General features: G+C 44.5%; 1 protein-coding gene across 1 annotated transcript in view; it reads right to left on the bottom strand.

Annotated features, from left to right (window-relative positions):
• CFAP251 (cilia and flagella associated protein 251) overlaps nucleotides 1–21,426 on the bottom strand; it is a 68,795-nt gene that overhangs the window by 27,541 nt on the left and 19,828 nt on the right. The window contains exons 8-15 of the mRNA XM_082853545.1: nucleotides 14,892–14,969; nucleotides 13,552–13,602; nucleotides 10,389–10,603; nucleotides 7,450–7,644; nucleotides 6,475–6,725; nucleotides 5,988–6,139; nucleotides 4,751–4,924; nucleotides 3,554–3,738 (exon numbers count right to left, since the gene is read on the bottom strand). Coding sequence (XP_082709671.1) covers nucleotides 3,554–3,738; nucleotides 4,751–4,924; nucleotides 5,988–6,139; nucleotides 6,475–6,725; nucleotides 7,450–7,644; nucleotides 10,389–10,603; nucleotides 13,552–13,602; nucleotides 14,892–14,969 — 1,301 coding nt within the window. The remainder of the gene's footprint in view (nucleotides 1–3,553; nucleotides 3,739–4,750; nucleotides 4,925–5,987; nucleotides 6,140–6,474; nucleotides 6,726–7,449; nucleotides 7,645–10,388; nucleotides 10,604–13,551; nucleotides 13,603–14,891; nucleotides 14,970–21,426) is intronic.

The following is a 21,426-nucleotide window of genomic DNA, read 5'->3' as shown; positions in this document are numbered from 1 at the left end:
GATCTTCAACGGCAGAAACTCCTAACTTCATGGCTCTAAATGAAAGCACTAATTCGAAAAGATATACACATCCCTATGTTCATTGCAGCTTTACTTACAATAGCTAATATATGGAAGAAACCTACATGTCCATCAAAAGATGAATGGATAAGAAGATACACAATGGAATAAAAATCTTGTCATTTGTGACAGCATGGATGGACCTAGAGGGTATTATGCTAAGTGAAATAAGTCAGACAGAGAAAGACAAATACTGTATGATTTCACTTATATGTGGAAACTAAAAAACAAAACGAATGAACAAATGTAACAAAATAGAAACAGAATTACAGATACAGAGAACAAACTGGTGGCTGCCTGAGGGGAGGAGGCATGGGGGGAGGAAAGAAATAGGTGAGGGAGATTAAGTGGTACAAACTTTCAGTTACAAAATAAATGAGTCACAGGTATGAAATGTACAGCGTGGAGAATATAGTCAATAACTATGTAATATCTTTGTACAGTGACATATTGTAGTGATCACGTTGAAATGAATGGAAGTATGCATAAATATACAGAATCACTATGTTGTGTAACGAGAACTAATATAGTGTCATAGGTCAATTATACTTCAGAAACAAAGAAACTCATAGAAAAAGAGATCAGATTTGTGGTTACCAGAAGGGAGGGGTTGGGGGAAGGGGGAACCGGATGAAGGCAGGCAAAAGGCACAAACTTCCAGTTACAGGATAAATAAGTCCTAGGGATGTGATGTACCACATGGTAAATAGAGGGAACCCTGCTGTGTGTCACATATGAAAACTGTTAAGAGAGTAAATCCTAAGAGTTCTCATCTCACAGAAAAAAATGTTTTTCTAGGGACCTCCCCGGTGGTCCAGTGGTTGAGAACCCATCTTGCAAGGCAAGGGACGCGGGTTCGAGCCCTGGTCGGGGGACTAACATCTCACATGCCGCACGGGGCAACTAAAACCACGCACCAGAACTAGAGAGGAGCCCACGTGCCGCGACTAAGACCCGACGAAGCCAAAAATTAAGATAAATAAATAATAAATTTTTAAAAACAGAACTGTTATAAAAAGTTATACAAAAAAAAGTTTTTCTATTTCTTTAATTTTGTACCCATAGGAGCTGGTGGATGTTCACTAAACGTACTGTGATATCACTTCACGATGTATGTAAGTCAAATCATTATGCTGTATACCTTCAACTTATATAGTGCTGTATGTCAATTATATCTCAATAAAACTGGAAGAAAAAAATAATAGCAACAAAAAATGCAATGGATGGAAACATTTAAACAAACAAAAAAAAAGGGGCTTCCCTGGTGGCGCAGTGGTTGAGAGTCCACCTGCCGATGCAGGGGACACGGGTTCGTGCCCTGGTCTGGGAAGATCCCACATGCCGCGGAGCGGCTGGGCCCGTGAGCCATGGCCGCTGAGCCTGCGCGTCCGGAGCCTGTGCTCCGCAACGGGAGAGGCCACATCAGTGAGAGGCCCGTGTACCGCAAAAAAAAAAAAAAAAAAAAAAAAAAGGAAAGAAATTTGCTTTATGCTAATTTCCCCTTGATCTTCAGTGGCAGAAGCTCCTCACCGCTTGGCTCTGTGGCTGTTACTGTTAGCAGCAACTCCAAGCCTGGGCCGCTCCATCCCGCATCCCCCAGACACCTGCTCAGCCAACGCAGAGGTTCTCAGAACTGGGCACATCTGTGGGATAGTCTTTGTCCAAAAAGTTTGTGTCCGTTAAAGATGATGTACAAAGACTCTGAAATCTTCCTAAAACTCCTTTTTACATATTTCTTTCAAATGTCTCCTTCCCAGTGTTTTAATAGTTAAAAAAAAAAATTGTGCTGGATTTCTCTCTTGTCCCTGCCACATTAAACAGCATTTTTCAGTCATTTTTCCTTGGGCCCTTCTAAAAAGGGTTATTGGGGAAAAAAAAAAAAAAAAAAAAAAGATCCTGGGTGATCCTGGCCTTTTGAGGACCTATCTTATCTGAGATACATTTCCAAACAAAGGTCCTCCTCAAGCATGGGGCCAGCTGCTGGTGGTGTTTTTCGACTTCCGTCTCCTCGGTGGGGTCACTAAAGCATTCTCACCTCCAGTTTCTCCTGACTCTGCTCTTCCCAGCCATACCCACGAGGCAGCCAAACCACAGGCAGAAAGAGGCTGCCTGCCAGGGCTGACTAGCTAGGATTCCAAAGCCAGGGCTGCAGCAGGGCCCAGTGATGCCCAGGAGACGACAAAGTCACAGCTTGGTTCAAGGGTCAAGTCCTGCCCTGACCAGCAGCTTGACCTGAGGCAAGTTTTATCACCTCTCTGATCCCCAGTGACACAATCCTTTGCAGGGTTATTGCAGATGAAACGGGATGACAAATGCAGGGCCCCGACACAGGGATCGTGCACCATAATCAGTGCTGATCACGAGAGGCAAAGCCTGGACCCACAGGCCTAGCAGCACAAGAGGCCAGCCATAGATGCAGACCTACTTCGGGATGGAGGAACCACTGCTCTAGGATGCTAAGCTTTGGATGCCCTGGGCTTGGTCCTTTGACCGCTTCTCCATCTACCATTCCCCTCTGGAATCTTCTCTCATCTCATGGCTTTAAACCACCAGGTGTGCTGACCTCAAACATGGGTCTCCAGCCCAGCTTCTAACATGAACTCCACTTCCCCAATAAAATGCAAATTTCATGGTGACAGAAACATTGTTTTGTTTTCATCTCCATCTTCAGCACCTAGAACAGCACCTGGCTCAGGTAGGGGCCCAGTAAATAGTCGCTGAGAGAACAAAGAATGCTATTAGTTGAACTTAAAACTCCTTTAAGAATGAAGAATAAGAAAAATTAAACAACTGGTAGTATTCAGGTGAAATTATCTGTCGTTTTTTAACATCTTTATTGAAGTATAATTGCTTTACAATGGTGTGTTAGTTTCTGCTTTACAACAAAGTGAATCAGCTATACGCATACATACTGCCCCCATATCTCCTCCCTCTTGCGTCTCCCTCCCACCCTCCCCATCCCACCCCTTTAGGTGTTCGCAAAACACCGAGCTGATCTCCCTGTGCTATGCGGCTGCTTCCCACTAGCTATCTATTTTACATTTGGTAGTGTATATATGTCCACGCCACTTTCTCACTTTGTCCCAGCTCACCCTTCCCCCTCCCCATGTCCTCAAGTCCATTCTGAAACTATCTGTTTTTATCCACGAGGGAAGAACAGAAGATTTTATCACACCTCAGCAACTTCTCCGGAGCCTCGGGGTCCAGTTCCTTCCCTGAGCCTCAGGCACTGAGCTCTGGGTACCTTATCCCTGTGCAGTGCTGGGCTCAGAAACAAGGGCTCTGGGTTTGAATCCTGACTCTGGCACTTCCTAACCATGTGACCTTTGGTGAGAACTTCCCCCCTTATCTGTGCCTCAGTTTCCTCCTCTGCAAAGGGAGGAGGGTTGTGATGGTAGCCAAGCTGCTTGCAGGTCCTTAAGGTGGGACTTGAAATAAGCCAGGCGCTGAGAAACTGATTTACGTGCCATTAGCGGGAAGCTCCCGTGCTTACCTGCACATTTTTGTGGTTGAATTGAAAAGCTTCACTTTGTAGCCACTGTTGCAAATGAGCAGGAAGAGCTCCTTGGTAAGTGGCGGGTACCAGACCATACAGGTGGGGTAGCTGCCCTGGTCGGTTCGCTGAATGTCCAGGACTTCCAAGTGGTCTTTGTAGCTCTTGAGTAGATTATACTCGATCTACAGAGAAGCCCAGATGAATACGCATGAGGACTGAGGTGAACGAAGTCAGTCAACAGTCCTTTTCTGCGGAGAGACAGCATCAGGCCTTCTAGGAAAAGACTTGCCCAAACTTCTAATAAGCTACCAATACGGAGTATCCATTACGAGCAAGATGATGCCATTTAATACTCACAACTCCCCAGCAAAGCAGTACTGTTGTGCCCATTTTGCAGATGAGAAAACAGATGTTCAGAGAGGTTCAGTGGTTTCCCCAAGGTCACACAGCTAAGAAGTGGGAGGATGAGAATTCAAATCTAGGTCCAACTAACTCCAAAACCTGAACTCTTACAGTTATGTTGTACTGCTTCACTTATCATTATCTTGGGAACTTTTTGAGGGTAGGAACTAATTCATATCTAAATCTCAGCACTTGACAGTCATAAATTAGCAGTCTGCTGAATTTCACACATATGTAGGCTTTGGTGGCCAGACCAGCATGGATGGACAGAAGGAAGGATGGATAGAATAGAGGAAGTAACGGGGGGAGGGAAGGAAGGAAGTTAAGATGGATGCACAGATAGATCGATTGATTTTGAATCTTTTGGCTCGATCATGTAATATTGCATTTGCCGCTGTCTCTACCTTTCCCTCTGATATTCTCTGAGTTGTCACATTGAGGTAAAAGCCTGGCCCTGTCCCCTAGACACACAGAAAGTGTAAGTGTTGGCTTCGAAACATACACTGAGAGGCGAGGGTGGCTGAGATGTCGGTGCTGTGGGGAGTACCCCCACCCCGCTGTCAACGTGCCACTTCCCAGGAGCCTCCTTACTCAGGACACAGGTCCCTGTGTGGTGTCAGAGCCGTGTGAAGGCCAAGTGCCAACTCAGAAAGGTTTTCGCTACTTTGTCATACATGCATTTTCTCAAACAAACACAAGTACTGTGGGTCTGGTTCTGTGCCAGAAGCCAGGGAGGTAACGAGAACGAGACATGTTCCTGGTGACCAGGCAAAGGAAAATGAAACAGCTCACCAAGAGTCTGTCTCTCCCGAGGCTCAGCAGTCTCGGCTCATTGCTGTCCAGATGAACCCCGAACAGGACACTGCGAATGCTCTTGCGATGAGAACGAAGTCTTGCCAAATACTCCCAGACCCTTCGTCCATTTTTGACTCTCACCACGTAAACGGCCACGGTGAAACTTACATCCTGAGTATGAGCAAAAGAGCAGAAGTTGCTCCTTTTTAGATTTTGTTAACTTAAGAATCATCACTATGTTTTTCATACTAACTTTGCTTTTAGAAATTTTATGCAAAAGGAAAACCTTTGTCTATTGGAGCAAGGAGTAAAATAATGCCCGTTTTGCAGATGAGAAAATCAAGGTTCAAAGTAGGTAGGTGGGGGCAGGGAGAGACGGTATTTGTCTGACACTATTGTCTTACTCTCCTTGCTGGTCCCCACCTCATTCTCTGTTGGAAACTGAAACCCTGACTCTTTCTGCCTCTGTCCTCCCTTCTCTTTATCCGGCTACACAAAATTTTAAAAGGTAGGATTAAAAAATATATACATGATGGCTGAGAGTGACAGGGGTCGGGGAGAGGGCGGGAGCAGCCTGAAGGGACCTGGGGCGCCTGAGTCAGTGTGCTGCTGGGAAGCGTGTAAGGGACAGAGGTTCAAGTGAAGCCGGCTGCTTCCCCGCACCCCACCCCATCCCCCAAGAGAACTGGCATGAAGGGAGAGGTTGGGGGGTCCCAGAAAAATCTTTACTGAGATTAAGAGCCCTATTCACAGAGGGAAGGACCAGAATCTGAAATGCTCGGTGGAAGACTCCGCTTAAATGAGAATGTCATCTCGTCAAAAATCAAAGGGAAAGATAAAACCCTGGATGCAGAGAAAGGGTTCCGAAAAACTAACAAACCAAAATGAGCTGTCAGAGTAGCAGAATCCAAGTCTGGAAGTTCTGAGGCCCTGGTCTTGTTTTCAGGCAGAAGTCCCCCCACTTCCCCCACCCCTTTCTCCTTTTATAACAGCTTTATTGAGATATAATTCACCTCCCACACAATTCACCCACTGGAAGTGTACAGTTCAATGGGCTTTAGTATATTCAGAGCTGTGCATCCATCATCACAGTTTTAGAACACTTTCATCACCTCCAAAAGAAACCTGTACCCTCTAGCAGCTACTTCCCATCCCCCTAACTCCCAGCCCCTCCCCCTTGTGGCTTTAAATAAGGTTGCTGAGCCCCTGGACGGCACTCAGTGAAAATACTCACAGCGGTCGCCATATACTGGGAGTCATGGGAGAAGCTGACGTGAGTCACACTGGTTCTGGAATATTTGAAAGGCTCTGGGGTTTCACTTTCTAAGGACATTGCATCAAGAATGTAAACGGTCCCTTCTGTGAAGCCAGCTCCGAGGAGAGCTCCTGAAATCACAAGCCAGAGAACAATGATCGAAAAGGACTTCATTCACTCAAGAAACATCGACTCCACGCCAGACCTTGTTCTACGTGCCAAGGAGACAGCAACGAACACAACAGACAAAGTCCTGAGAAGGAGAAGTAAACTGGAAAGCATGGCATCGTGGGATGAGACCAGGCGGTACGGAGCTCTGCAGCGTCCAGGGGGAGAAGGCGTCCCATCTGGCCTGGTGCGGGGAGAGGGTCAAGGTAACCTTCCTGGAGCTGTGACAGCCAAGGGATTAGCCATCTGGATCTGTTTTCAGTTTAAAACCTAAGACAGGCTGACAAAATGAAAATACCTTCGGGGTTGTAGGTCAGACTCTGGACTCCAAGCCCCTTCTCAAAGATCCTGCTGAAGAGGTATTTTTTCTGTTCATAATCCCACACTTTGATCATCCCACAGAAACTCCCGATGGCAATGAGGGGTTGGTACGGGTGGCAGGAGATGGCACAAATGGCATCCCTGGGCTCTACAAATAACTTCTCAAGTTTGGTCCCATCTGCTGTTAAGTGGTACACTGACGCATCCGACGTTCCAATGATAAAATTCCTGTTTGCCAAGGAGAGACCCAACAGCATCAGTGTTTGCAGGGAATGGGGCACGCCAGCTATTCTACTGCTAATTGCACATGAAACGCCTCTGTCGTCTGTAATTTAGTGACATTATTAACCCAACATCTCCAAAAATATACCACCAATACCCAACAGCCTCCATTTGCAAGTGAAAAAGCCCACATTTCTACATGTAAATTGAGTCATTAAGTATGCAGATGGACAGTCAGTTGTACAATTAGCTAATCTGCACATGCAAATATTCATTTGTGTATGCAAATATGGAGTTTGGTGCACACATACAGATGTGCCTGCAAATACCACAAGGGTAATTAAGCAGACTCACAGATAATTCTGTCTTGAAATGTTATGGCTATTAACTATCAAATCCCTTTAACTGTAGTGCTAGGACAAACTCAGCTTCGAGAAAGGAGACCAACCTACAGCGAAGGACTCCAGAGGCAACAGAGATTAGAGCCCTTTCCAGCTTCCCACCACTAGACATTCTTAACAGGAGAATGATGTTTCACTTAAAAAATCGATTAAATAGTGATTGTGACCAGCCAAGGAGATCCGTCTGCAAGGCAGGTAAAGGACTGACTAGGGAGGCCAGTACCCTCGAGTTCACATCCCAGGAATAGGAAGAAGATCCCACTGTACACAAACTAAAAGGAGACATCACTTTTTGACCATGCAAATGATGAGATTCATTAACAACTCACCTTACAATAAAAAGGTCACCTTTTAAAGTGTAGTCTGGAGGATAGTTTGTATTTTCAGTCGGAGGAGTTGCCGGGGTCTTTGAGAAGGACAGGCTCCTTATGGAGCTCAGTTTGAAGTGGCTGTACCAGTTCACAATGGACAGGGTGTGATCGTAGAACTTGATGTTACCCCGAATGTCACCTGTGACAACATAGCTGAAATGGAGAATAACGTCGGTTTGTTAAATAATGGTAATGAGTACCATCTATTGAACACCTAATTATATGTCAGCCCTGGACTCCGGGCATTGTAAAAACTTTCACTTAATACTGCCCTGGGCTTCCCTGGTGGTGCAGTGGTTAAGAATCCACCTGCCAACGCAGGGGACACGGGTTCAAGCCCTCTTCTGGGAAGATCCCACATGCTGCTGAGAAACTAAGCCCATGTGCCACAACTACTGAACCTGAGCTCTAGAGAGGCCGCAAGCCACAACTACTGAAGCCCGCGTGCCTGGAGCCTGTGCTCCACAACAAGAGAAGCCGCTGCAGTGAGAGGTCCGCGCACCACAATGAAGAGTAGCCCCCACTCGCCGCAGCTAGAGAAAGCCCGCACGCAGCAGCGAAGACCCAACACAGCCAAAAATAAAAACAAATAAATAAATTTATTAAAAAAAAAATATTGCCCTATGTGGCTGATTTTACTGTCATCCCAGTTCACATCTAGGAAACTTAAGGCTCAAGGCCTCAGATTGCCAGATTTAGCGAATAAAAATGCAGGATACCCAGTTAAATTTGAATTTCAGATGAACAATGAGTAAATTTTTAGAATAAGTATGTCCCATATATTGCATGGTCCCAAATGCAGTTGCCCCATGCAACATCTGGGACGTACATAAACCTGGCAACCCTATCAGGGCCACGTGGCTAGGCTATGCAGGGATCCAGGTGTATCTTATGCAAAGTCCATGCTCTCTGCTCTCCTCTTCCCTGCCCCGCAAGATCAGCCCCACGCAATGGCAGTGGGCAGTGACTTACATCCTCTGCCGTAAGACTACAGATGACAACAGAGTCCATCAACCATTCCTCTGAAATCACGCAGGCTGGCAACGAGATACAGGAGGACACTGCTGTGAGAGCAATCGATTGCAAAACCCTGTCCAGTCACCACAGCCAAAGGCGGTGCTGCGTGACAAAACAGCTTTTACTTCCAGTCCTCAGAGCCATCCCAAATGAGCCTGTTTTTTTTTAAAGCCTCTGACATAATTCTAATCATGGGGGGCGGGGGGAGGTGTGGGATGAATTTTCTCTTATATACACAAAGTGATTAAATGAGGTTTCTGATTAATAAGCAAGGCAGGTGGGCCGAGTAATTGGCGAGAATGTCATTCACAGCCCTCTGCTGGACAGAAATGGCAAAACAAGCCAAGTGTTTTCTGAGACCTTTTCCAGCAAGGGCTCTGGGGTCCTGGCTGGGTTTTATTTAACATGGAGAAAAGGAAACCCAGGCCTGGTCTTCCCTGGGTCCTAACCCCCAACAATTAAAAGTTGATTGCATCATCAACTGCAATTCTACTACTGTCTTTTCTCATCAAGTGAGTGAAGATGACGATTTGCATTTGTCTTTGTAAAGCCACGCCAGGACCTCACTGTTCCTCTGTATTAAAAGAAAGGGTCAAGAAAGCAATGGGCTTCTGGGAAGCAGATGGCACAGTGACTCCAACCATGTGGGCAGGGTTCTTGTCACAAGGCAATCGTCTCCAGCACACTGATAATGGCTGTTTTACCTAGAGCTCCCCTGTACCAGATGACATGCTAAGAGTTTTACAAGGCTTGGGAATTCCCTGGTGGTCCAGTGGTTAGGACTCAGAGCTTTCACTGCCGGGGCCAGGGTTCAATCCCTGGTCAGGGAACTAAGATTCCACAAGCCATCCTCACAAAGTCACTCTGGAGGGACAGTATTGTTATGCCTGCTTTACAGATGGAAGACTGGAGGCTCAGCACATTTAAGTCCCTTGTCCAAGGTCACTTGGCAAGGAAGGGATGCATCTGGCAATGTGAACCCCTTTATGTCTGAGGCTAAGGCATAAGGCTTAGATCATCTATGTGCTCCCGCAGCCTCTCAAAATCAAAGAGTTAGGGAACTTTATAAAGTTATGTTGTGGTTCATCTTTTCATGAGGGGTAAATGTTATTCTGTAATCAGAAAAAAATATATAGCTATTTATGTCCTTTTCTTAAGTTTAAAGTATGGGCAAAATAAGTATAATTAGGGCAGAAGAAAAAAAATTAGTTACTTTTTGTTTCACCAACACAAAAGGATTGTTAAAAGTAATACATGCCTGGGACTTCCCTGGTGGTGCAGCGGTTAAGAAGCCACCTGCCAGTACAGGGGACACGGGTTCGGGCCCTGGTCTGGGAAGATCCCACATGCCGCAGAGCAACTAAGCCCGTGCACCACAACTACTGAGCCTGCGCTCTACAGCTCACGAGCCACAACTACTGAAGCCCGCGTGCCACGACTACTGAAGGCCGTGTGCTCTAGAGCCCATGCTCTGTAACAAGAGAAGCCACCACAATGAGAAGCCTGTGCACCGCAATGAAGAGTAGCCCCCGCTCGCTGCAACTAGAGAAAGCCTGCGCGCAGCAGCAAAGACCCAACGCAGCCAAAAATAAAATAAATAAATAAAATATTAAATTACTATAAAAAAAAATAATACATGCCCATTACTTTTTTTTAAAAAAAGCAAACCAATCAGTACAAACGAGACTATAAAAAGCAGTAAATCCACCCCCATCCTTGATCCTAGCTCTCAGTTCTTTTCCTCAGAGGCAGCCAGTGTTTCCAGTTAATTGGCTCTCCCCAGAAACAATCTATGCATGTACAACATACGTGTATACCTCCAAAAGGGTTTTTAAATAATTTTATAATCATCTATAGCTACTTTTTAATTAATTAAGTACCTGTCAACTGTAGTAAGCACAGTGATACCCTCCTTCTGCAAATGAACCAGTTTACAAGGTGTGATGTGGGGAAAGCCCAAAGAGGTGGAGGCAGACGGCGGTGGGCGGTAAATGTCCCAGACAACCAGCTTCCCTTCCATTGTCGCCGACAGTATTTGGGTTAAATTCAAATGAAAGACTGACTGGCTAAATTTTCCCAAGAGCTTGTTGAATGTCTGCATTTCAAGAGACAGGTTATGAGTTACCTTTGGTGGTAAATATAAAACAAAACATTTATCAACACGACGTTTTATAATGTTTTACCTAAATATAGTTGGAAAAAAATAAAGTAAAAAAGAAAAAATCATTTAAAAAAACCCTCCCCCATGGATTGCCATGATCAGGCAGTTCTGAACCTCTGAAGGTTTGCTAAGAGCAAGTGAAGGGTTATATACGGGCTTAATTAAATTGTTTGCTTAAAGCAAATGAAGGAGTGATTAATCATCGTTTATATCTGTTCAACTTCTCTTACTGAGGTTTCAGAGACTGATAAAGAAACTAATGTTTGTCGTGGACAAAGCATGCTCCAGCTGTAAAACATTATAAAACAATTCTCTCAGTTTATTTTTGATCATCAATTATTTTCCCATCAGTGGAAATTTAAGTGCTGTATATAGAAATGCCCCAAGACTTCTTATTAAATGTGTGCTACGTAGGATAAGGCACTAGGCCATCTTCCTTAGACAGTGTCTTAGAGATGAAGTATAGAAGGAACCCAGAGCAGTGAGTGAACCCTCAGTGAATGTTTACTGAATGAATACATGAAGGAAACTCGGCGATCTGTCATATGATACAGTAAGTCTGCTGCCTGACTCTCTACTTAGGCAGAGAAGATCCTAAGGTGGACCTCTTTGACTTGAACACAAGAGGGTCAGTAGAAGCACAATTGGTCAAGCAAGGACATCATATTCTTTCTAAGAACAGCCCTGTTTCAACACGAGGCATTTTTATCATTTCAAACTGCAGCCGATCCTCATTCTTTGTGGATTCGGTATTTGTGAATTTACTTACTTTCTGATATTTATTTGTAGCCCCCAAGTCAATCCTCGTGGCACTTTCACAATCATTTGCAGATGTGTGCATGTGCCAAGTGGTGAAAAACGTGACATTCCCAGCTGAGGTCAAACAAGGCAACTCTGTGCCTTCTTGTTTCAGCTCTCAAACGAGAGACAAGTGTCCTTTTCCTAGCCTGTTTAATGTGATGTTCTAAATTTTTTTGGTGCTTTTTTTTTTTTTTTTTGTGGTACACGAGCCTCTCACTGTTGCGGCCTCTCCCGCTGCGGAGCACAGGCTCAGGACGCGCAGGCTCAGCGGCCATGGCTCACGTGCCCAGCCGGCATGTGGGATCTTCCCGGACCGGGGCACGAACCCGTGTCCCCTGTATCGGCAGGCGGACTACCAACTACTGCGCCACCAGGGAAGCCCTTTTTGGTGCTTTTTGTTGGTGATTTTGGTATTTAAATTGGCTCCTGACTATGGTACTGAAATGCTGTCTAGTGCTCCTAAGCCCAAGAAGGCTGTGACGTGCCTTACAGAGAATACACCTGTGTTAGATAAGCCTCATTCAGACAGGAGTTCTATCTAGTGAGTCCAACATTAAGGAACCAACATTATATATTAAATATGGTGTCTTTAAACAGAAACATACATAAAACAAGGTCATGTATCTGTCAGTCGGTGAAAGTACTGTGACCCTAGGCTGGCAGGAGCCTATTCCTGTATCTCTCCTAGGAGCAATGATTCAGCATCCGCTAATTCAGGTCTACAGAGACCTTACAGAACATAACTGCTGCAAATAATGAGAACTGACTGTATTTTTTTTTTGATACTTTGATGTATGAAAAGCAAAGTTTGCAGACAGGATAATCTTGCCTTGTGTCCATCGTCTTTTGGCATGCCTTCTTGAAAAATAAAGTTTTATTGGTCAAACCAAAGGTGAAGAAGGGAAGCAGAAAAATCATTGTCAGCTGCACAGTGAGAGCAGGTTATGTGAGTATCAAAAGCAGAAACTGCTGCAGGAGACAGGACTCAAGGTCCACCTCAGGTGCAATCACTCAAGGAAAGCAGGAACGATAAAATGTTCCCCCCAACACGTGGCTCACCACCTTTCTACTGGCTCTGAAACATCTAAATACCCAACATCATCTTTTAAAAATGGTCCTATCGGGCTTCCCTGGTGGCGCAGTGGTTGAGAGTCTGCCTGCCGATGCAGGGGACACGGGTTCATGCCCCGGTCCGGGAGGATCCCACATGCCGCAGAGCTGCTGGGCCCGTGAGCCATGGCCGCTGGGCCTGCGTGTCCAGAGCCTGTGCTCCGCAACGGGGGAGGCCCCCGTGGTGAGAGGCCCACGTACCACCAAAAAAAAAAAAAAAAAGGTCCTATCTATCTATCCAACCATTGACTTATTTTTGGCCCTGCGTCTTTCAGGATCTTAGTTCCCCCACCAGGGTTGGAACCCACGCTGCCTGCATTGGGAGCACCGAGTCTTAACCACTGGACCGCCAGGGAAGTGCACCCAGTATCATTTTTATTGCTCTGAAAACTGAGCAGCTTAAAGGGATCCACTCATGTTCAACTACTTTACTTATTTCACCCCAAATTAACTTTCATCTTTTGTCATGTGCACACATACACTATAAAAATCATCACTTTCTTGGGTATTTTCTCATGGTAGTAAACTTTCTTTGCCATTTATTTATTTATCTATTTATCTATCTATTTTTAAAATATTTATTTGGCTGTGCTGGTTTTTAGTTGCGGCCCGAGGGATCTTTGCTGCCGCGTGTAGGATCTTCAACTGCGGCATGCAAACTCAGTTGCGGCATGCAGGCTCTAGTTCCCTGACCAGGGATCGAACCCAGGTCCCCTGAATTGGGAGTACAGAGTCTTAGCCACTGGACCACCAGGGAAGTCCCTGCCATTTATTTTCATCCATATTATTTTGAACAATCCGTCCATTATTTTTAACTGGCCATTCAGTATGGTAAAGGACCTAAGTAAAAATTTCAAATTATTTTGCAATATAAAGATACATACAAAGAGAAGCCCAAAATGACTAAGCTGACACACACATATTTATTCTCCACAGTCAGACGTAAAAAAAAGCACAACAGGCATACTCACTTTTTCTGTTAAAAGTGGGGCACTGTGAACAAGTATATCTCCCTCTTCATACTGATAAGCACAGAAAAAAAAAATCACTACTAAAAAAAGACTTGGTTTCCAAAAGAAGAGCTACATAACAGCAAAAATCAAAACAAATGCATCTGAACAGCGTCAGAGCTTTGCAATTTCTACAGGTAGGATAACCTGCTGTCTCTAGGGACATCTAGAAACATTCTGAAAAAAAAGTAAATACATAAAAAACGCCACAAATGATTGTGACTAAGTGGTAGTTAATGCAAATCTGAATTCTACATTTATAAGGCTTTGAAGCTATAATTAATACCTGAAGGAATGAATATCACTGAAAATCAGCAATTCAAAGCGTTTTTGTTTAGCATTTTTTTAATTGAGGAAAATTCACTTAATATAAAATTAACCATTAACCCTTTTAAAGTGTAAAATTTAGTGCCATTTAGTACATTAACAATACTGTGCAACCATCATTCCCTCTAGTTCCAGGACACTTTCGTCCGCCCAAAAGGAGGGCCTCTATCCATTAAGCAGTCACCTCCCATCCCCCCCAGCCCCTGACAACCACCATTCTGATTTCTGTCTCTATGAATTTACCTATTCTGGACAGTTCATATCAATGGAATTATAGAGTATGTGGCTTTTTGTGTCTGGCTTCTTTCGTTCAGCATAATGTTCTAAAGGTTCATCCACGGTGTGGCAGGCGTCTGTACTTCATTGCTTTTAATGGCTCAATAATATTCCATATATGGATAGACCACATTTGGTTTATCCATTCATTAGTTGATGGGCATTTGATTTGTTTCTACCTTTTGATTATTGTGAATAATGCTGCTGCTATGAACATTTGTGCATAAGTATTTGTTTGAACACCTGTTTTCAATTCTTTGGGGTATATACCTAGAAACTGGTGGGTCATATGGTAATTTTATGTTTAACTTTTGATATTTTTTTAATCTCATGATTTTTCCCTGTGTCAGTATACATATGACCAATCTGTTTGTTAATTCCTTTTTGAAAGGGAATAAAGTCCAAGATCTTGAAAAACCCTTGATCTTGAATATATTTTAGACCTTAAATATATTCACATAAATATTTGCCACATTACTTTAAAAACTTAAATGAAATTTAAATTATCTGCTTCTGATTTAATATGCTAATTTCCAATGGGACTAAAATAAATGCTATAATTAAATCAAAACATTTTAATATATGTTTATTACTTTCTAAGTAGATACTATATTGTTACATTACCAAAAGATCTGTACTTAAAGAATAAACACATACTTGTTTATACATTTAAAACAAATGAAAATAGTTCTACTTACCCACATATAATATATTGCTTGTGTTTTACTATTGCTCACCAATTCTTTATTATTTGTTGGATTAAAAGTAAGGTAGCTCTGAAATATAAAGTATGAAAATATGTTACATTATAATACATTTTCTGTTTCTCTCTGGCTAAGCTGAATGTTAAAGTTAAATTATTTTATTTTATTTTATTTTTTTTGCAGTACGAGGGCCTCTCACTGTTGTGGCCTCTCCTGTTGCGGAGCACAGGCTCCAGACGCGCAGGCTCAGTGGCCATGGCTCACAGGCCCAGCCACTCCGCGGCACGTGGGATCTTACCAGACCGGGGCACGAACCCATGTCCCCTGCATCGACAGGCAGACTCTCAACCACTGCGCCACCAGGGAAGCCCTAAATAATATCTTTAATTAAATAACTGAGTAGGAATATAAAACAGAAAAGACATGGGGGATTTCCCTGGTGGTCCAGTGGTTAAGACTCCACACTTCCACTGCAGGGAGCACAGGTTCAGTCCCTGGTCAGGGAACTAAGATCCCACATGCCTCGTGGCATGGTCAAAATAACAAAAACAAACAAACAAAACAAAAAAACAAGAAAAAAAAAAGACATGGCATTTTGTAAGCAATAGGAATATAATTTAAATACTGAGTGTTAAAATTAATGATCTCAAACGTGTTTCCTTTCTTATTTAGTCTTATTTATTATAATTCATCATCTATAAATTGGAGCAAGCAAAAGTAAACTAGTATATTCACCAATAACCTTTATTCTGTGTCCTTTTGGACAAAGACTGCTGTGTATTCATTTCTAAATTTAACAGGGCCACAAGGGAACTTGGAATGAATGCAAAATATTGGAAGGGGGTTCTGATTCCTGCCAAGATGGTGTGTAGCATGGGTTGCCTGGCTCCCTCCCCAAAAATCAACCCTGCAGACACTATAGAAGTGAAGGAAACCTGAAATGCAGAAACTAACAAGTGAGAAATCCCTGGGGAGACAAGGCATAAGTCTTGAAATGATATATGCATGGGAGGCGGGCAGCTGCAGCCTGACATGGAGGGCTGCAGGAGACAGATGAGAGATGGGTTGGAGAAATGCTTCATTTGTTTTTTAAAGATTTTTTTGGATGTGGACCATTTTTAAAGTCTTTATTGAATTCCTTACAATATTGCTTCTGTTTTACATTCTGGTTTGTTGGCACTGAGGCATGTGGGATCTTAGCTCCCCAACCAGGTAGCAAACCCGCACTCCCTGCATTGGAAGGTGAAGTCTTAACCACTGGACTGCCAGGTAAGTCCCAAGAAATATTTTTTTTTCTTTGATTTTTTTTTCATCTTTATTGGAGTATAATTGCTTTACAATGTTCTGTTAGTTTCTGCTGTATAACAAAGTGAATCAACGATATGCATACATATATCCCCATATCCCCTCCCTCTTGTGTCTCCCTCCCACCCTCCCTATCCCACCCCTCTAGGTGGTCACAAAGCACCAAGCTGATCTCCCTGTGCGATGCAGCTACTTCCCACTATCTATTTTACATTTGGTAGTGTATATATGTCCATGCCACTCTCTCACTTCGTCCCAGCTTACCCTTCCCACTCCCCATGTCCTCAAGTCCATTCTCTACATCTGCGTCTTTATTCCTGTCCTGCCCCTAGGTTCTTCAGAACCATTTTTTTTTAAATCCATATATATATATGTTAGCATATGGTATTTGCTTTCTGAGAAATGCTTTTTAAGTTCCATTCCTGCCTCTCCCACCCCATGTCCTATTCCTTGCCTGTTGACTGCTGCCTCATTTCAGGAATGTAAACTACCAATGCCAATGTCAGATGATCAATTTCAGGACAACACAAAGGCCTGGGTGGGGTGAAGAACTGGTGAAAGCAAGTGCATGGATGAGGCCTCACAAAGGCTGAAAATCAGCCTCAAATCACCTCAATCTCTGATTAGATCGAGGCGACCACTTTGCCAAAGGCCTCTAAGAAGCGAAAGGAAGTCTTCCTTGGAGTAAGTTATTATCAACCTGAGCCTCAAATTATTCCTATGCTTTTTAAAGCACAACATCTAGCATTCAATGAAAAACAACCAGGCATAGGCAAGAGACATGTCCAAATGACTGAAAAACAAGAGAGAAAAGTAATCTACAGAAAGAGACCCCCAGGAGATCCAGGTATTTTTTATGGCTGAGTAGTATTCCATTATATATATGTACCACATCTTCTTTATCCATTCGTCTGTTGATGGACACTTAGGTTGCTTCCATATCTTGGTAATTGTAAATAATGCTGCTACGAACACTGGGGTGTATGTATCTTTTTGAATTAGTGTTTTTGTTTTTTTTCAGATATATATCCAGGGGTGGAATTGCTAGGTCATATGGAAGTTCTATTTTTAGTTTTTTGGGAAACCTCCATATTGTTTTCCACAGTGGCTGCACCAATTTACATTCCCACCAACAGTGCACGAGGGTTCCCTTTTCTCCACATCCTCTCCAATATTTGTTATATTGTGGTCATTCGGATAGGTGTGAGGTGATATCTCACTGGGGTTTTAATTTGCCTTTCCCTGATGATCAGCAATCAGGTAACTCTATTTTTTAAAAAAATCAACTGGAACTTCTAGATCTGAAAAAAAAATGGTTTAAAAAACACAAAATGGAAATTGAGTTATTTTTAGTGAAGTGGATGGACCTAGAGTCTGTCATACAGAGTGAAGTAAGTTAGAAAGAGAAAAACAAATACCGTGTGCTAACGCATATATATGGAATCTAGAAAAATGGTACTGATGGACCTAGTGGCCGGGCAGGAATAAAGATGTAGATGTACACAATGGACTTGACAACACAGAGGGGGAAGGGGAAGCTGGGACGTAGTGAGAGAGTAGCATTGGCATATATACACTACCAAATGTAAAATAGATAGCTAGTGGGAAGCTGCTGCACAGCACAGGGAGATCAGCTCAGTGCTTTGCGACGACCTAGAGGGGTGGGATAGGGAGGGTGGGAGGGAGGCTCAACAGGGAGGGGATGGGGGATACTAACACAACATTGTAAAGCAATTATACTCCAATAAAGATGTATTAAAAAAAGTGAATAAAGCATAGGGTGGGAGAAAAATAAAGAAAAATAAAGAATAAAAAACAAAGGACTTCCCTGGTGGCACAGTGGTTAAGAATCCGCCTGCCAATGCAGGGGACACGGGTTCAAGTCCTGGTCTGGGAAGACCCCACATGCCGTGAAGCAACTAAGCCCGTGCGCCACAACTACTGAGCCTGTGCTCTAGAGCCCACGAGCCACAGCTACTGAGCCCGCATGCCACAACTACTGAAGCCCGCGTGCCTAGAGCCCATGCTCTGCAACAAGAGAAGCCACTGCGATGAGAAGCCCATGCACCACAATGCAGAGTAGCCCCCGCTCGCCACAACTAGAGAAAGCCCACGCACAGCAATGAAGACCCAATGCAGCCAAAAATAAAATAAAAATAAAAAATAAATAAATTTATTTAAAAAGAAAAGAATCCGCCTGCTAGTGCAGGTTCGAGCCCTGGTCCAGGAAGATCACACATGCCGTGGAGCAACTAAGCGTGTGTGCCACAACTACTGAACCTAAACTCTAGAGCCCACAAGACACAGCTACTGAGCCCACGTGCCACAACTACTGAAGCCTGTGCGCCTAGAGCCTGTACTCCGCAACAAGAGAAGCCACCGCGATGAGAAGCCCGCGCACCGCAACAAAGACTAGCACCCACTCGCTGCAACTAGAGAAAGCCCGCACGCAGCAACGAAGACCCACGGCAGCCCAAAAATAATAATAAAAATAAATAAATAGGGCTTCCCTGGTGGCACAGCGGTTAAGGATCGCCTGCCAATGCAGGGGACACAGGTTCAAGCCTTGGTCCGGGAAGATCCCACATGCCGCAGAGCAACTAAGCCCGTGCGCCACAACTACTGAGACTTCACTCTAGAGTCCGTGAGCCACAACTACTGAAGCCCGCGTACCTAGAGCCCGTGCTCCACAACAAGAGAAGCCACTGCAATGAGAAGGCCGTGCACTGCAACGAAGAGTGGCCCCCGCTCTCCTCAACTAGAGAAAGCCCATGCACAGCAACAGAGACCTAACGCAGCCAAAAATAAAAATAAATAAAAATTTTAAAAATAAATAATACCTGTTTAAAAAAAATTATGTTGGGTGAAAGAAGCCAGAGCCCTCCACAAAGAGTCTATTTCATAAAATTCATTAAAATATGCAAAGTAACATTAATAAACAGGAGAGTCGATGTTGGGAGATGGATAGAGGGAAGAGATCATACCTTGAAGGCCATAGTGAGGAGTCTGGGTTTTATTCTAAGGACAAGGGAAGGCATTGAAGGATTCTGAGTCAGGGAATGATATGATATAATCCGTTTTGCTTATTTAAAAAATATCACTCTGGGGCTTCCCTGGTGGCGCAGTGGTTGAGAGTCCGCCTGCTGATGCAGGGGACACGGGTTCATGCCCCGGTCCGGGAAGATCCCACGTGTCGCGGAGCGGCTGGGCCCGTGAGCCATGACCGCTGAGCCTGAGCGTCCGGAGCCTGTGCTCCGCAACGGGAGAGGCCACAACAGTGAGAGGCCCGCGTACCGCAAAAAAAAAAAAAAAAAAAAAAAATCACTCTGACTGCTGTGGGGAGATTGGCAAGGGTGCAGCAGGGTGCAGCAGAGATCAGCTGGGAGGATGCGGAGGTCATGCAGGCAGAGGTGACTGTGGTCTGGACTAGATGGTGGCAGTGCAGACAGGGAGGAGAGGAAGGAGTCCAGCATCGACCTTGGAAATAAATGGTACTTACAGCCATTGGGATGAGATACCCAAGAAGCAAGCATGGCAAGAAGAGGAAGAGGCAGAAGAAGAGCTCCCAGAACCAAACCCTGAGGAACGCCAAGATTTAGAAGGTGTAAAATGAAAGAAGAAGCCACAAAGGAACCTGAGAAAGAACGGCCGGGGAGACAGCAGGAGAAGCGTCTTGTGACCCCACTGGGAAGGGTGTGATGAGAGTTCAACAATGTCTGTTTGATTTGGGAACACCAGTGACCGTGATAAGCATAGTTCTGGTAGAGCTGTGGGTGGGTGGAGGACAGATGAAAAGAACAGAAATGTCCATCAACAGAGGATGGATAAATAAGTTGTGTGACACTCAAAGAACAAAAAACTGTACAGCAGTGAAAGTGAATAGGAATTACAGCTCAAGAATCGACATCAGTGAATCTCAGAAACAATGCTGAGCAGATGAAGCAATTAGTCTGATTCCAAACATAGAAAGGTCAAGAACAGGTAAAATGAAAGAAGACAGTATTGAAGGATACATACATCACTGGGGAAAAGTATAAAGAAAAGCACAGGCAGGTATAACACAAAATTTGGGATAATGGTTAACTCGGGAGCAAAGCTTGGGATGAGATCGGGGAGGGGAACACAGGGGTTTCTAGGGTTTCGGTAACATTCTATTTCATGATCCAGTGGTGAGCACACAGGTACATTTTATTTTCTTCCTTAAAACGTACACATCTTGCATGTATGCCTTATTTAGCAATAAAGTGTAAAGAAGTCAACTATTTCTTGCAAAAAAAAAAAAAAGTAAATGAGACGAGGAAGTAGAGAGAGCAAGTGTGGACAGCGCTTCTGAGAAGTTTCCCTGGGAAGAGGGGCAGAGGGTGTAGCTGGAAGGAGACGTGGGGTCGGAGGAGTTCTCTCAGGACCGGTGGTCCTGAAGCGTGTTTATTCTCAGTAGAGGGAGAGTTGACAGCTGCAGGAGAAGGGCCCTGAGGCAGCCAGCGGTGGGGGGGGGGGGGATCTAGTGCGCTGGCCCTTCGCCGCAGTCAGAGGGGAAAAGAGAAGATGGCGGGGTTGAAGGTGTGTTGCAGGCTGGGGAGGGAGAACAGGCCCGTGTTTGTATCTGATGGCTTCCATTTTCTCAATGAAACACAGGGTTGGGGGCGGTCACCCGCTGAGCATGGGAAGCAGGGAGTGGGGAGGTGGGACGAGCAGGTGTGAAACTGTCGTCTCTGGAAATGAAAAGTGTCACAGCCGACCAGAGCGGCCAAGCCAGGCCCAGAGCCGTCTTGAAATTCGTGACTGAATTGCAAGTAGGATGAATCCGCTGGGTTGGGTGCTTCTCCCCAGCTACATTCAGCCCACTGGGGTCCAGGTCCAGAGGAGGCTGAGGGTGGGGCTCACCCAGAGCTGGGGGGGCTTGTGTGGTGCTGTCCAGCAGCACTTCCCGTTGGGGTGGAGGTGTTCTAACACCTGTGCTGCCAACAATGTAGCCACCAGCCGCATGTGGATAATGAGTGGCTGAAATATGGCTAGTGAAGCCGAGGAAATGAATTTGTACTTTAACTTTAATCAATTTCCATTTTTGTTTGTTTGGGTCATGCCACGCGGCTTGTGGGGATCTTAGTTCCCCAACCAGGGATTGAAGCTGAGCTCCCTGCAGTATAAATGCGGAGTCCCAACCACTGGACCGCCAGGGAATTCCTGAAATTTCAATAGTCATGTGTATTTAGCAAAGTTGCAA

Source organism: Leucopleurus acutus (assembly GCF_964270905.1).
Source record: "Leucopleurus acutus genome assembly, chromosome: 13".
NCBI classification, from domain to species: domain Eukaryota; kingdom Metazoa; phylum Chordata; class Mammalia; order Artiodactyla; family Delphinidae; genus Leucopleurus; species Leucopleurus acutus.
Note: the sequence above shows the minus strand (reverse complement) of the source record. Positions and strands in the feature narration are given on the sequence as shown.